We start from the raw sequence: 17239 nt of genomic DNA, 5'->3' as shown, positions 1-17239 counted from the left end.
AGTGGAAGTAGAAGCTGTATCCAAATGGGACCAGATATTAGATTTAGCAGACAAAGATTTTAAAAGTTATTAAAAATATGTTCAAAGAAATAAAGGAAACTATGCTTAATATATACAATATCAAACATAGGAGGATGCACACAATGGGAATCCCAGAAAAGTTACAGTAAAAGTATTAGAAAAAAATAATGGCTGAAAACTTTCCAAATTTCATGAAAAACATTAATCTTCAGATCAAAAAAAACTAAACAACCCAAAGTAGGTAAGTATAAAGAGATTCCCAACCTAGGTACACCATAATGAAACTGATGAAAATCAAAGACAAAGAGAAAATCTTGAAAGCAGCAAAAAGAAAATGACTCATTACTTACAGGATAGACTTTTCAACAAATGGTACTGGGATAATTGCGTATCCATAGAAAAAAAGTGAACTCAGACCTTTACCTCATACCATACACAAACTGGTTAATAGCCACAACTATAATCTAAAACCGTAACACATCTAGAACTGGGTTCAGCAAACATCTTTTGAAATGGGCCATACTGTAGGTTTTCTGGGCCATACAATATCTGTAGAAACTACTCAACTGTCACTGTAAAGAGAAAGCAGCCATAGTCATTAGGTAAATGAATGGGTGTGACTATGTTCCGATAAAATATTACAATAACAAGCTGTGGGCCAGATATGGTCTGCAGAACACATTCAAGAAAAGAAAATCTATGTGGCCCTGGATTCAAAAGCAGAATCCATACAAGAAAAGAAAAAAGATAAAAATTCATCAAGAATGTTTGCTCTTCAACAGACACTATTAAGAAAACAAACAGACAAGCCATACAATGGGAGGAAATCTTTGCATATCATATATATGAATAAAAAAACCTGTGTCCAGAATATATAAAATCTTGTAACTCAGTAAAAAGATAAATTATCAAATTAAAACTAGGGCAAAATATATGACTAGGCATTTGACAAAAGAAGATACACGAATGACTAATAATCATATGAAAACTTGCTCAACTTCGTAAGTCACTGGAGAGATGCAAATTAACACCACAGTGAGGTTACACTACACATCTATCAGAATGGTTGTAATAAAAAGACTGACAATAACAGGTACTGGACAGAATGTGGAGAAACAGAACCCTCATGCATTGTTCCTGGAATATAAAACAGTGTCATCACTTTGAAAAACAGTTTGGCAGTTTCTAAAAGAGTTAAAACACAGACTTATCATATGACTCAGCAATTCCATTTCCAAGTAACTATTCAAAAGAAATGAAAACATATGTTCACATAAAGACTTGTACAAGAATGTTTATATCATTATTCCTAATAGCCAAAAATGAAAATGATCCAAATGTCCATTAACTGGTGAATTGTTAAACAAAATGTGGCATATTCATACAATGGAATAACCACTTGGCAATAAAAAGAATGAACCATGGGTACATACCGCAACATGGATGAATCTCAAAAACAGCATGCTAAGTGAAAAAGGACAGACACAAAAGACTATATTTTGTATGATTCCATTTATTTAAAATTTCCAAAAACTACAAATCTATAGAGAAAGAAAGAAGGTAAATGGTTGCCTAAGGTTGAGAATGGGAGCAAGAACTGCCCTCAAATGGACACACGGTTTCTTTTTTGGGTGATAAAAATGTTGTTTTAAAACTAGATTGTGAGATGTCTGCACAAATCTATAAATTTATCAGAAATCAGTGAGCTATAATCTTATGTGGATGAATTTTACAAGATATCACTCATATTTCATACTTCAATAAAACTGTTAAAAAAAGAAGAAGAAGAAATCCATCTTTGCCACTTGCAAACTGTGCTACTTGCACCAGGTTACTTAACCTACCCTAAGCCTCAACTGTCATCAGTAAAAACAGAGTTAATAAAATGTACCTTGCAAAACTCTTGTGAGCACTTTAGTAATGTAGATGAAAGTTTTATCCCTTTTTCTGTCCTATACTTTAACCCATGCTGCAGAAAATTACTATATCCAAGATGTGTAACAAACGATAATTGAAATCCCAGAACCAATAGTGAAGCACTCTCTTTAAAAACAAACAATATGGGCTTCCGTGGTGGTGCATGGTTAAGAATCTGCCTGCCAACTGCTGAGCCCACGTGCCTCACCACTGAAACCTACACGTCTTAACCACTGAAACCCACGCACCTAGAGCCTGTGCCCTGCAACAACAGAGAACTAGAGAAGGCTCGCGCACAGCAATGAAGACCCAGTGCAGCCATAAATAAATAAAAATTTTTAAAAACCAAACAAACAATATTGGGACTTCCCTGGTGGTCCAGTGGCTAAGACTCCGCACTCCCAACGCAGGGTGCCCGGGTTCGATCGCTGGTCAGGGAACTAGATCCCACATGCCGCAACTAAAGATCCCGCATGCCACAACTAAAAGGTCCCGCGTGCCACAACTAAGATCCCACGTGCTGGAACAAAGATCCCACATGCCGCAACTAAGACCCAGCGCAGCCAAATAAATAAATAAACAAATATTTTTTAAAAAACAATATCACCGTATCACCAATGCTCTTAATGGTACAGAGCACAAAAAGTCTAAATTCTAATGTAAAAATTCTAATATAAAAATGTGAATTTGTAGCTAACAGTTCTACAGTTAATGCTACAGTTAATAACGCTATTGAATATTCGAAACTTGCTAAGAGTAGATCTTAAAAGTCCTCATCAGAAGGAAAAAATGTGAACTCTAATATGAATATTCTAAGTGATAAGAAAACAATTTAAATGACAGCGTTTTTACTTAATTAGTGATATATAAGTAACTGAAATCTTAAAATTGATGACATTTTAAACTAGATGAAATACTGTATACAAATAGTTATTTGCTTATTCTTTCTATGGCATTAATCTGAATATTTCTCCCCTGAACAACATTGATGAACATGAGAAATTTCTTTTCTATACAAGTTCCAACTTCCCAAAGATTTTAGAAGCAGTCCAGAGCTACTCAGGTGAGAATTTTAAAAAAAAATCATAGGTACTTCCCTGGTGGCACAGTGGTTAAGACTCCGTGTTCCCAATACAGGGGGCCCGGGTTCAATCCCTGGTTGGGGAACTAGATCCCACATGCATGCTGCAACTAAGAGTCTGCATGCCACAACTAAGGAGCTGGCAAGCCACAACTAAGGAGCCCGCCTGCCGCAACTAAGACCCAGTGCAACCAAATAAATAAATAATAACTAAGCCAGTCAGAAGAAAAATTATTCTTATCCCTAAGGTGCTGAGGCTGTTGCCACAATAATATCACTATATAATTTACCCTCCTCTCCTCTTTTAGACAGAAAATATTCATAGGGAAAAAAGAGGACAAAACATATGTAAATATAAAAAAATCTTTACTCTGATAAAAATAAAATACATCCCAATCTTCTCAAATGTCTTATGCTACCTCTTGCTCATCCTTTTCATGGTCATAGAAACTAAAATTATTCCATTACGACCAACAGAGAATTTGTACTTATTATTCCAGAGATTCTCCATGTTCTATCTATAATTCTAAAAAATGCTCTCTTCCGGATACAGGTAATACTCAAAAGGAAACTTCTATGTTCATGAAAAAGGGAAACTGGGGAAGGGAAAGAAAAGGGAAAAGGGAGAAGGTAAACTAGCTGTCAATGACAACTAAAATTACCATTAAGTCATTATAAATCTTTACTGTTGGATCAGGTAGGTGAATCTAATGAGATTATCAAAACTAATTTCAAAGGTTTTATCTTTCTGAATTTCCATTCCAGTAGGAATACTGATTAGAAAGGTTTTACAAGAGCAGGCATATTTCAGGTACCAGAGAATCGTACTAAACTCTGTTTTGGAAACTCAACCATTTGAAGCAAGAGTCCTATGATAAATTGGCCCAAGTCTGCTGTCAGAATTATAGAGACATTCTAGTATTTTGAAAGAAACAAGTCAACATTTATTTCCATGCCCTATGCTCTCCTAAAATTACACCCGGGTTTACACCTAAAACTTAACAGCTTTACCATCTCTGATAATTGTATACTCTTAGGCCTTAAACTTATCTTAAAATTATCTTACTCTACCACATAGAAATATTTACCAAGTTTTGCTCATTCTAACCTTTAAATGTCTCCCATAATCTGCTCAGTCTGCTATCCTATCCACCACTACGTTAGTTCAAAGCCCCCGTGATTTCTAAACTATTTCTATCAACCTCTTCCAATTCTAATCCATCCTTCACAGTACCATCAGGCCATCAAAGAGTAACACTCTTATAGTCAAGTTCTAATCATCTCTCTCTTTTGCTGAGGAACTTTTACTAGCTCTATACCAATCATGGAATGAAATACAAATATCTTAAAATGACATTCAATACCCTTCATAATCCTGTTCCAACCTACTTTCCAACTTTCTAATCTTGGCCCTCTTACTCTACACCTCTACAAAGTTACCTATTCAAATGTCTCCAGTCCCACGTTGGTATCATATATGTGTGAAAAGTCAGATAAGGTATAAGATAACAGGAAGTGGCAGGACCAATATCCAACTAAAAACATTCATATCTGTGAAAAAACTTTTTCTAACTTTTTCTAACAGGCCAAAAAACATCTACAGACAGACCTCAGTTACTAGCTCAGCCTTCTGTAACTCCTGCAAGCTGAGTCGAATAATTTTCTGTTCTTAAAATAAGCCCTGGGCTTTCTTACTCCTATACTTTGTATTTACAGTACTCCCTTTCCCTCAAAAAATTCTGCCCCATTCTGTGAAAATTATAGCCATCCTCAAAGTCCACTCAAATATCACCTTCTCACAAAGCCTTCTGTGCTCCCCTCAGTTATCACCTACACCCCCCCTTTTCTGTTCCTATAAACTCTTCAATCGTACTTATTACATTTTGAATTATATTACATTTATTTATATAGTTATCTCTCCTACTAGACTATATGCTGAGGAAACACAAAATATTTACTTATTTTGTATCACCTGTCATTCCTTGCACAATTAGGCAACTCTACTAATACCGGAAAAATTCAGATTAACCAAAATTTTGAGAGTAAATGTCACCTTAAAAACAAAAGCCAGGGCTTCCCTGGTGGCGCAGTGGTTGAGAGTCCGCCTGCTGATGCAGGGGACACGGGTTCATGCCCCGGTCCGGGAAGATCCCACATGCCACGGAGCGGCTGGGCCCGTGAGCCATGGCCGCTGAGCCTGCGCGTCCGGAGCCTGTGCTCCGCAACGGGAGAGGCCACAACAGTGAGAGGCCCGCGTACCGCAAAAAAAAAAAAAAAAAAATTAAATCTTTACATCAATAACTAGTAAAACTGAAGGCAGGGGGAATTACGATTATGGGCCGAAATGAGTTTTGTTTACTAGCCTACTTAATTACTCCCCATGAATAAAATACATTATTCTTCATCTGTGATTAACAGCAACATTGGAAAAGGAGTCTCTTGTGTATTCCTGAGAAGTGACAAAGGTAAAGGAAAAGAAATCCTTTTTCCAACCCAAAATAACAAGTTTTAAATAATAAAATCAGGAACTTCCCTGGTGGTCCAGTAGTTAAGAATCTGCCTTCCAATGCAGGGGAAGCGGGTTTGATCCCTGGTTGGGGAACTAAGATCCTACATGCTGCGGGGCAACTAAACCTGAGGGCCGCACTACTGAGCCCATGTGCTCTGGAGCCTGTGCGCCACATCTAGAGAAGAACCCGCACGCCACTACTAAGACCCAATACAGCCAAATAAATAAGTATTTTAAAATAAATAAAATAAAATCAGAGCTATAAACTGCCAAAAAGTCCTTCTGAGACAAGGAAAATGATATAGGTCATAAACTCATATCGACATAAAAGAAAGGAAGCACATTAGAGAGGGATAAAAGAATGTAAAATAACATCTTTCGTTTATTTTATTTTTCTTATTCTTAATTGATCCAACAGATAACAATTGTTCAAAATAATTATAGCAATAATGTGTTTGGTAATTATAGCTTATGAATGATAACAATGTTATAAGGGACAGGAAGGAGAAATCGGGAATACTCTGTTATAAGATACTTGCACTACATGAATCAGCACAGTGTTACTTGAAAGTACACTTGCATCAGTTGCAAATGTATGTTGCAAACTTTAAAGCAACCACTAAACAAAGTAAAAAGAAGTATAATCAATATACAAAGAGAGGAAAGAAAATGAATTCATATTAAATGCTCAATTAAAACCTGAGCAAGAAGAAGAAGAGGGGAAGTCAAAAAAGAAATAAAGAACAAGGGCAATGAACAGAAAATGGTAACAAATATAACAGATATTAATCCAAGTATATCAATAATCTCTTAATAGGTAAATGGATACACCCATAAAATGGACTATTATTCAACATAAAGAAAAATAAGCTACCAAGCCATAAAAAGACATGAAGGAATCTTGAAAATATATTACTAAGTTAAAGAAGCCAACCTGAAAAGGCTACATACTGCATGATTCCAACTACATGATATTCTAGAAACTATATGACTATGAAGACAGTAAAAAGATCAGCAGTTACCAGGGGTTGGATGGAGGTAGAGAGGGGGGAGAAGACGAATAGGTAAAGCACAGGGGATTTTTAGGGCAGTAAAACTATTTTACAGGGTACTATAATGGTAGATACATGACATGAGGCACTTCACAAAACCCATAAACTATATAACACAAAGAGTGAACCTTAATTAAACTATGAACTTCAGTTAATAATCATGTATCAATGTTGGTTCATCAATTATCACAAATGTATTATACTAGTATAAGATGTTACAAATAGAAAAAATGTTCAGTTAATAGTAATTAATACCATACAAGGCATCTGACATACTCAGGGAACTCAAAAATATAATTAATACAAATAAACACAAGAATTACAAGAATTAGGTTTAACAATCTGGATTAAACTATACAAAATCAAGATTTTCTAGATATATATAATGGTGTAAGTACTAAGTTACCAAATCCTAACCATGGTGAATTTCTAAGATTGGCTAGAACCTGAAACATAAGATGAAACAGATTTAAATACATGGTACTGTGCTTTCAAGTTGCCCATGTTCCAAAATATTAGTAACAAAAAGCATTATATGGCTAACAAGATAATAATGATATTTTTACAGTGAACATGAACTTTTTTTTTTTTTTTGCGGTACGCGGGCCTCCCACTGCCGTGGCCTCTCCCGCTGCGGAGCACAGGCTCCGGACGCGCAGGCCCAGCGGCCATGGCTCACCGGCCCAGCCGCTCCACGGCATGTGGGACCCTCCCGGACCGGGGCACGAATCCACGTCCCCCCCATCTGCAGGCGGACTCTCAACCACTGCGCCACCAGGGAAGCCCCAACATGAACATTTTTATAGAGTCATATTTCTCAAACACTTTGAAAGTTACTAAAGAACTCTATTTACTTTGCACATTTTTCTGAACAAAAAAGAAAAGCATTGAAATTAGGGCAAAGGAATTGTTCTATATCTTGACGGTGGTGAATATTTACAACTCTGCATTTATCAATATTCACAGACTTCTATGCCATAAAGAGAATATTTTACAGTATGTAAATTACCCCAGAAATCAATTAAAAATTTAAACTGTAAATAGAGTAAATGGGAATGATATAGAGAAAGGAATAAAAGGGGCGAAAGATAACTGAACAGAGTAAAATGCAAAGAAAAAGAAGAGGTGGGATCATGTTGTTAATTTTAAGAGTGAACAGTTTTTTTCAAGATAGACGATTTCTACATATCCGAACTTAACTCTCTCAAATGTAATTATATGCAATATTAAAAACTATGAATTTCTGGACTTCCCTGGTGGCGCAGTGGTTGAGAGTCCGCCTGCTGATGCAGGGAACATGGGTTCGTGCCCCGGTCTGGGAAGATCTCACATGCCGCAGAGCGGCTGGGCCCGTGAGCCATGGCCGCTGAGCCTGCGCGTCCGGAGCCTGTGCTCCACAACGGGAGAGGCCACGACAGTGAGAGGCCCGCGTACCACAAAAAAAAAAAAAAAAACAAAAAAAAACTATGAATTTCAATCGTAAAGATAATATATGGAAAAAAAGGATCAGAATAAAATACTTAAGATATCATCTCCTATTTACATGTTTTAATTTTCACAAAAACATGTGTATGTATAAATCTTATACATATATTGTATATACACAAACATATGCATACATATATGTTAGCATATCTATAATAATTTTTACTGTCAGTAAACACTGGTTGAGGAGAAGCAAAGCGGCTTTCACTGCTCATTTTGTACTTCTTGATGTTGTTTACACTTTTAAACCATGTACATCCATTTTTTAAATGTCAACAGAATTAACTGAGCAAGGGGATTATGGGTCATTTTATGTTTTCTCCTCTATAACCTCTAATGAATATCATTTTAAAATCTGTTTAAAATAAGAAAATTATAAATAATAGATATTTAATTGTTAAACCTGTTTTTATAGTAGTGAAAAATGAGGGAAAAGTTTTAAAATTAAATGATCAATTGAAGTATTACAGAGACATACACTAGAAAGTCCTATGTATATCCAATAAAAAGGAGTTTAAAAATGACATGGAAATAGGTTCATGATATGAAAAGCAGTTAATAAAAAAAAACTGATCTCATTTTTGGAAAAAATATTTAATAAAAGTATTAAAAATAGATTGTTATTAATTTATTCAACAATTAATTATTGAGATCCTTTTGTGTACCAGGTACTGAGATGAGTACAGAAGATACAGGGTAGACTAGCTGCCCTGGAGTAGGGAATAGGTTAGGGAAGTACCAGAGAAGGGAGATAAAGAGCTATTTAACTGCAGTGCTACTGTGGTAGGTTGTCTACAAATATAATCACCAAAATTCCTCCCACTTCTGAATGCTCATGCCACCCCTCCCATTAGGTATAGAGCCAATTTCTCCTTCCCTTTGAACCTAGCCTTCCAACTTACTTTGCCAAGTAGAATGCAACATAAGTGATACTGTGCCAGTTCCAAGCCTAAATATTAAGAGGCCTAGAAGTTTCTACTTGTTTTCTTGTTACCCTGAACTGCCATGTACTTCAGGATAGTCCAGCAGGAAAGGGAAACCATGTGTAAGAGACAGGCCCTGAAGGAAGAGTAACAACAAGTGGAGATAGCACCAAGATGAGAACTAAGGTGCCCAGCAGACAACCTGCATCATAGCCCCAAACAGAAAGTGAGAGCACCTTGGAACATCTAGCCTAAGTCAACCTGTCTCAACTGGCAGCAGATAAAACAGAGATGACTGGTTGCCACTCATCCCTGAACAAATTTCTAGCCCAAAGAATCATAAGCAAAAAAAAAAAAAGGTACTTTAAGGTGATATGCCATGCTGCAATAGATAACTGAGACCAAAACATAGCACCTGGAAAGTATATTACTGTAAGAGAAACCTAAAAAATATAATATTGGCTTTGTGGACACAGAGATAGGTGGAAGTTGAAAGGGCAACAAGGAGCCTGGAAACTGGATAAGCAGTAAGGACACTGCTATAGGAGGCTAGAAATAGGGTTATCCATATTATTTGCTGGGAGAACAATTAGCATAACGTAACTTAGAAGATTAAAAATACACTTAAAGATTAAAAATAGCTAAGAAGATTTCCAGACAAAATATTCAAAGTGTCAATGGCTTCTTTACAGCCAAGTATGAGAAGGTACAAGAAGAAAAACATGAGCTAAAGAATTATAAGCAGAATTTAAAAGAAATATTTCCAACCAGGAGTTGCTTGGTTGGAAAATAACTTTCTCATCGCTAGCCTCTACAGATAGCAGAAAACTGTCAAAGAAACAGCATAAGGACAAAGATCAAATCCACAGTGCTACCAAGAACATGGGCTCAGAGGCATCAAATCAAAACGCATCTGTAAAATGTATTAGGACCTCAGGAAGACTTAAGACAGTGCTTGTATACTCTCTCAGGCAGGTAAAAGGGCTTCTAAGAAACTCCAGGCCCCTAACTTGAGATCCAAAGTAGAAAGAAGCCTGTCTCAGAAAGAACTGTGGATGTGACTTTTGTCTAATGGAACGCACTTATAATCTGATGTACAGAAAACCCACAAAGTGTTTAATGGAGTTCAATCAGTTTGTACTAAAAAACAAAACAAAACACTGTTCCAAATAAAAAGAGGCCTTTAGGCTCTTAAACTGTCACATACATGAAGCAGACTAAAACTGCTACTTAGATGCAAACAAGGCCCATTTCTTATGGAAAAGTAAAAATGACTCAGAGAGGAGAGCCAAAAGCCGAAAGGATCCAGTCAAGAGCTAAGAATAATACAGGTCTTCCTCAACTTAAATGGGGTTAAGTCTCAATAAACCCACTGTAAGTTGAAAATACATTTAACACACCTAACCTACTAAACATCATAGCTTAGCCTAGCCTACATTAAATGTGCTTAGAACATTTACATTAGTCTACAGTTGGGCAAATCATCTAACACGAAGCCTTTTTCATAATAAAGTGTTGAATCTCTCATGTAATTTATTGAATACTGTACTGAAAATGAAAAACAGAATGGTTGTCTTGGTACAGAGGATTTTAAGTGTACCGGTTGTTCACCCTTGTGATCATGAGGCTGCCTGGGTGCTGCGACTCACTGCCACTGCGCAGAAACATGAGAGAGTAAGCACACACATTGCTAGCCTGGGAAAAGATCAAAATTCAAAATTCGAAGTACAGTTTCTACTTAATATATATCACTTTCACAACATCAAAAAGCCAAAAAATCTTAAGTGGAATCATCATAAGTCAGGAACCATCTGTAATGAATTATGAAGCCACTACCAGAAGACAGAACCAAGCCATAATCAAGGATATTTTCTATTTCCTGGTTAGAGTTCAGAATTGCTTTGGACCAGCGACTACTACATGCTTCCCATTCTTTCACTCTGCAACGGAAGTAACTATTGTGCTTTACTGTCCTTGTCTCAAAACTGTATACTGAGTGTATTGGGAGGGCGAGGGGGAGACTTGCCTTCTTAGTGCACAGGTATCCAAATCAAAAAGAGCTACACCCAAGGAGCCTCATCCATATCCCAACCTAATGCAGATCATAAGATAATGGACTTCGAACTGAGATCATAACTGGATGAGATTTCTGGGCATCTTAGGAGAGCTGGGGGTGCCCTCCATGTTGGAGAAATGTGAATTGTCCACCAGAGGAAGAATTGTGGTAGCCATCTGCAAAGATGGCTGGCAACAATACCTCCTACTCCTGTACACATATGCTACTCCTCCTGTCAAGAGGTGGCATCTATTTCTCCTTTGAAAAACAAAATGCAGTTGAAATGATACTATGTAGTTTCAGGCCTAGGCCTTAATGGGCCAAGAAACTTCTGGTTTTTTTCTCTTGTTATCCAGAATCACCATGTAAAGAAATCCAGACTATCCTTCTACAGAGAAACCAAGAAAATAGAAAAGCCCTGGTTGGTAAACAAACAGGCCATCTAGAGAACAGATGAGGTGTCTCAAGTAAAAGCCAGCACTAAGGCCATCTTGGATCCTCAAGGCCCACTCCAGCCATCTCAGTCAGTATCTTGTGGACCAGAGCAAGGTATTCCCTACTCAAACTCCTGATCCAAAAATTGTGAGCAATAAAATAGTTATGATTTTAAGTCACTAAGCTTTGAGGCAATTTGTTACTCAGTAATGAAAGACTGATACAGGTAGTGAGCGCAGCAAAGACTACAAAGGAAAAGTACTAGGTACTCTCTAAGAGTCAGTATTAGGAATCCTAATGTAATCTGAGATGTAGGGAAGGTTTTCTTGAGAAGTGATATACTTAAAAGTGGTTATTTAACACTATTTAATAGAAAATTATGAACAAAAATTTTGTTCACTGGTTTCAAATTTCTATTTTCCTAAATTACCACATTATGCCTGTTTTACTTTTGAAATAACAACAAAAATGTTATTTTATTAAAGCTTCCTTAAGGATACTGTTGGCAGTTTACTGGTCCTATTGTATTGAAATTTATTAAGTCTAAAATATATTTTCTTATGACAAAATACGCAAACATTTCAGCAACTAACGAAAGTTTTCTACTGTCCTATGTAGTTGAAGAATGGGATGTTCTGATTACACTAGGATTCCAAAACTTAAACAGCCTATATTGGTTTAATAACGTCTAAAGAATTAGAATGTATTAAAATAATTAACCTAAAATTATACTGCTTATAATTTAATATCACACTATTTTTGGAAACTTCTTCAGGTTTATGTTAATTCCTCATAGTTATCATTGTGAAAAGATGTGGATAACATAAGACTGAGAGAAGTAAATAATACTTTGATAACAGAATTAAGAGTGGAAATAACCCCCAAAACTGCAATAATGGAATAAAAGCAACATGGAAAAATTAAACAGAAATAACTGAAGAGACAAACACATTTAGGGTTAAAAAGAAATCAACCACAAAAGTACAAGAGGAGAAATAATCCAGCTTAACACTATAAAAAAGCCTTGGGGTTTGAGCTGACCACAAGTATATCAGACAATAGTAAGGTAGGCCATATCAGCATAATAACTGCTTAGATAATCTCAGACTTCATTAATGCATTTAATTGACAAATATTTACTGAAAACCTATAATGCACTACTTATTTTCCTAAGAGAATACAGTAATGAGGACCAGAGAAGGAATAATCTCACCATATTTAGAACTAGTCAAACTACATATGGAATATTAAGTCCATATAAAGGAAATGGTTGAAAAAATTAGAAAAATGTGACCTATAAAAGGAAAACTTACTAATTTGAATATTGCCCTAAAAGAAGAAAGAAAGCTCTTAAAACAATTCTTTCATTTTACCAAAATAAATTGACTACTACGTGACAGGCGTTGTGCTAGGCACTGGGGTATAAGTGGAAAACAAAATAGATATTGTCCCTGTCTTCACTCTACTTATAGTCTAGTGAACACCCTATCACTAGAAGACCTTTTAGCAGGTACCAAATAAAAATCTGTCAAGCACTTTTTATAAAAGAGATCTCTTTTATAACAGATCTATATTTAGATAATCTCTTTTACTATATATTATTATACAATAATCTCTTTTATAATAGAGATTCATGTACTTTGATTAAGGCTGAAATAAATTACCTCCAAAGTTACTTCCAAATCTAAAATTTTATGATTACTTACTTATAGCACTATAACATGAAAGAATGTAATTGTTACTCTGAGATAAATGAATGTATAATGAATAAGATAACAGGCAAATCAATACACACAAACACACACACACGGGTTGTTGTTTTTTTCTTTTAATATTTCTACCTAATAAGACAACCATGTCACTTTACACGTTAAGCCTTCATAGGCAAACTACTCAAAACCAACTTCAATCCACATTCAGAAAATCCAATCCCAAATTTTTATTTCAACAAAAATTTTAAAACTCTTTACCCTAATGATTATCTCACCCTAGTTAAAATAATTCCAAAGAAATTAATATCCATGATTTCTCTGGGATTTCTTATATTAATTAATATACCTTTCCATGGCTTTAGCTGTATAAGGCAAATGCATTTCAATACTGTGTTCATCTTCATCTGTCTGCAGAGACATTCGTTCAAACATTCCTGTCTTCCACAGTTCTCCGTAAACTAGAGATTTCAAAATATAGTAAAACAAATATATTAATGTATATCCTTACCCTGTGAGACTCTATCCAGTAACACAAAACTACATGCTTTGGCAAGAGACAAAAAGCACCACATAATATTCTCCATTTTTAGTTTAAAAAAAAGGAAAAAACAACTAGCTTCTTACATACCAGACAAAACAGTAAGACATGTAATGATTTATTTAGCACTTTCATATGTTACATAGTTACATAAAAAATAGTAATTTTAATTTTTCATCAATTCCTTTCATTATATCTAAAATCACCTCTGAGTCTAAGCTTATCCTTGACCTTATTCAATCAGTAGATATTAACAAGAACAGTTGATTAGAAATCTTACTGAAATATGGAAAAATCCCCTGGTCTACTTACTCATGAGGTTAATAATATAGTTTTTGAGTTTTGTTTTGTTTTTTAATACAATGTACAGACTTATTATTTTACACCTCAGGTTCCTGTCATACTAAGATAAGAAAAGAAAATTCCTTCTGAGAATGCTATTTTCCTCAACATTAAAAATGAAGCTCGTGGTATAGACTGGAATATAAATTTACCACAGTACCATGCCTTAAATAATCTTAAAATTTTAAAATGATTTAAGTAATTCAAATCCTTCTGATGAATTACACTTAAAACTAAATATTATCAATATATAGCAAGAAAATGATGAAATATGTAAAAAAGATATAAGAATATTTTTATTTTTTCATTGAACAAAACCAGCATTTTTATAACTACATCCTTAAATGGGTTTACCAATAACAAAGAAACGAACAAATAACAGTACGACTTTTTTTTCTATAAAATTATACCTGATTAAAAATCCTCCATTCCTCATTGTCAGTCTATCCAAAACCAAAATTTTCTGAATGCCCCAACAAGGTTTTAAAAATAAAGCGTGTCCCAGAGGAAAGGGGAATTGGAATGAAGGTCGTAAAAAGGTACAAACTTCCAGTAATAAGATAAGTAAGTACTAGGGATGTAATGTACAACATGATAAATATAATAAACACTGCTGTATGTTATATACAAGTTGTTGAGAGTAAATCCCAAGAGTTCACATCACAAGGGAAAAAAATATTTTTTTCTATTTCTTTAATTTTGTATCTATATGAGATGATGGATATTCGCTAAACTTATCATTTCATGATGTATGTAAAGTCAAATCACCATATTGTATAACTTAAACCTATGTAGTGTTGTATGTCAACTATAACTCAATAGAACTGGAAGAAAAAAATAAAAATTTTAAAAGCATTTTAAATATTTGAAAAATGTGTACCCTAAAACCATTCCAGGGAGTAAGGCTAGTTTCATTAATAACCTATATCCTAACAACAAATTGCTAATACTCTATAATACTTAAAACCCCAAATTATGAAAATTTAGGCCTAAAAATTAAAGAAAAAGAGGTGATCATTTCCTCTGCAAATGGCTTTCTTCATTCTACAGAAGAATTTGTTGCAAAATTTCTTGAAACAATAAAAACACTCAACGTACTTAAAATATAATTTGATGAACTGGAAGGATACACACCAAGTTCATGAATGTGGTTACTTTTGGGAATGCAAATTGAGTTCAGATGAGGGGAAATTCTGAGTCAAGTGTGGATGATAAGTACATGAGTATTTGTTATAGTAGTCTCTGTATGGTTTGGTATTTTTTAAACTATGTACAAAATGAGACATGATTAAATAAAAACTGTGATTTCTAGAATTCTATTTAAAAATCAAAATAATAGATATGTTTTAAAAATAAAATGCACTTAAGATTTATGTGGCACCCTTCTTGCAGAGTTTCACAACTACGGTCTCAATTTTTTTCCCATAAAAATCATATATGAGGATATAAAGTCATTATCACCATTATCCATTTACGGTAAGGGAACTGTTATACACAGAGGAAGACAAACATGCCCAAAATGTTTCAACAAGTTTTTGTGGGTACCAATTTCTTGTCTCACTGTACAACAAGTACATGGTACTTCCCTGATTATAAATGTAACCACTACACTCCAAAGACTAGAGGATCTGACAGATTTTTGTGGCTGGCAGAAAAACTACAGTTGTCTTTTAGGCATATGGAAGATTTCCTTTCTTAGTTTTTCTTTTTTGCAGATTAGTTATAACAATTTTATTTTTACAATTCAAATATTACTATGAAATACTTTTAACTGTAAATTAACTTATAGTTCCTATTTGTAAAAACTTCAGCTGTTTACAAACTATAAAATTTCTATATACTTACTCTTTTGGTCAATACGAAGGTCATACAGAGGTGTCCTATATATATCCACACTGGAAAGTGCACATCGAGAAAGGGGCACATGATGAGAAGGCCCAAGGATGAAAATTCTCCGGCTAGGAGATATACAATAAAAAACACAGAACAATTGCACTTCTACACAAACTTTATTAAATAAAAAGGAAAAAACAAGTAATTTAAAAAAATTACATGTAATATTGTTTTCCTTGATTGAGTTCATTACCTACTGCTATACGCTAAACTGTGTTCTCTTGAAATCATACGTTGAAGTCTCAACCCCTGTACCTCAAAATGGAACCTATTTGGAGATAAGGTCTTTAAAGAGGTGATTAAGTTAAAATGAGGTCATTACCGTGAGGCCTGAATTCAATATGACTGGTGTCCTTATAAGAAGAGGAAGAGACACCAGGGGTGCACATGCACAGAGAGGTGATTGACCATGTGAAGAGGCATCAGGAAGACAGTCATCTGCAAGCCAAGGAAGAAACCTAAGAAGAAACCAACCCTGCCAAACCATCTTGGACTTTTCCAGCATCTAGAACTGTGAGAAAATAAATTTCTGTTGTTTCAGTCCCCTAGTTGATGGTAGTTTGTTATGGCAGCACTAGCAAACTAATGTTCCTACCAATGACTTGCTCCTCAGTTAATTAAGTTCAATTACTTATCTCTATCTTTTTGTTGGAAGGTCTTTAAAAGAACCATGTTTAACACCTGGGAATACTAGTTACTGATTATCTACAGTAAACCAACCGACTATGCTTAAAATCACCTCTGTATTCACAATGGCTAGGATACAAAAGGTTTTCAATAGCTGTATTAATTGAATTTTAAACATTTCAGCTATTAAATAAAATCTCAAAATAACAAATTCTAAACTTGCCTACAACATTAATAAAAATCCATAAAAGTATAAATTCTAAAAATCCAAAATATCATTACAAAGAAGCATTCTGTTAAAGCTATTTCCACATTTCTTCCATGGCAGAGAAAAAAGGCATCTTGTTGAGAACTCTGTAATAAGCTTTCTCAGTTCCCATTCAAGTAGAAGTCATTCTCAAAAACAAAGAAAATTATGTGTTATTTGCACTGTAGGCTAAAGAAAAGAACTAGGCTAAACTGTAGATTAAATCTTTACAATCCTTTTATCTTAACATCAAGAGTAAAATTAACTTATTCTCATTTTATCTCAAACATCTCTACAATCTAAATTCCAAACTCTCCATTTTCGCTGTTTCTCCCAGATTCATATGAACAAAATTTTCCCCACCACACACACACACACACACACACACACAAAGTTACAGA

General features: G+C 34.8%; 1 protein-coding gene across 6 annotated transcripts in view; it reads right to left on the bottom strand.

Annotated features, from left to right (window-relative positions):
• The window catches only part of MEMO1 (mediator of cell motility 1), a 142316-nt gene that overhangs the window by 37361 nt on the left and 87716 nt on the right, over positions 1 to 17239 (bottom strand). For 5 of the 6 annotated variants that reach the window (XR_002644588.3, XM_022574134.2, XM_089922402.1 and 2 more), the window contains 2 exons: positions 15917 to 16029; positions 13538 to 13649 (listed from right to left, as the gene is read on the bottom strand). The exons of the other annotated variant lie outside the window; for it this stretch is intronic. Coding sequence is in view for 4 of the 5 variants with exons in the window: in XM_022574134.2 (XP_022429842.1) it covers positions 13538 to 13649; positions 15917 to 16029 (225 nt within the window). In the remaining variant the exon portion in view is untranslated. The remainder of the gene's footprint in view (positions 1 to 13537; positions 13650 to 15916; positions 16030 to 17239) is intronic. 6 annotated transcript variants of the gene reach the window in all.

The sequence above is a fragment of the Delphinapterus leucas genome, chromosome 13 (assembly GCF_059928025.1).
Source record: "Delphinapterus leucas isolate spDelLeu-1000000601 "Yukka" chromosome 13, BTC_Dleu_Yukka2, whole genome shotgun sequence".
In the NCBI taxonomy this organism is placed as follows: Eukaryota; Metazoa; Chordata; class Mammalia; order Artiodactyla; family Monodontidae; genus Delphinapterus; species Delphinapterus leucas.
The sequence above is the reverse complement of the archived record's forward strand: the minus strand, read 5'-3'. Positions and strand labels throughout refer to the sequence as shown.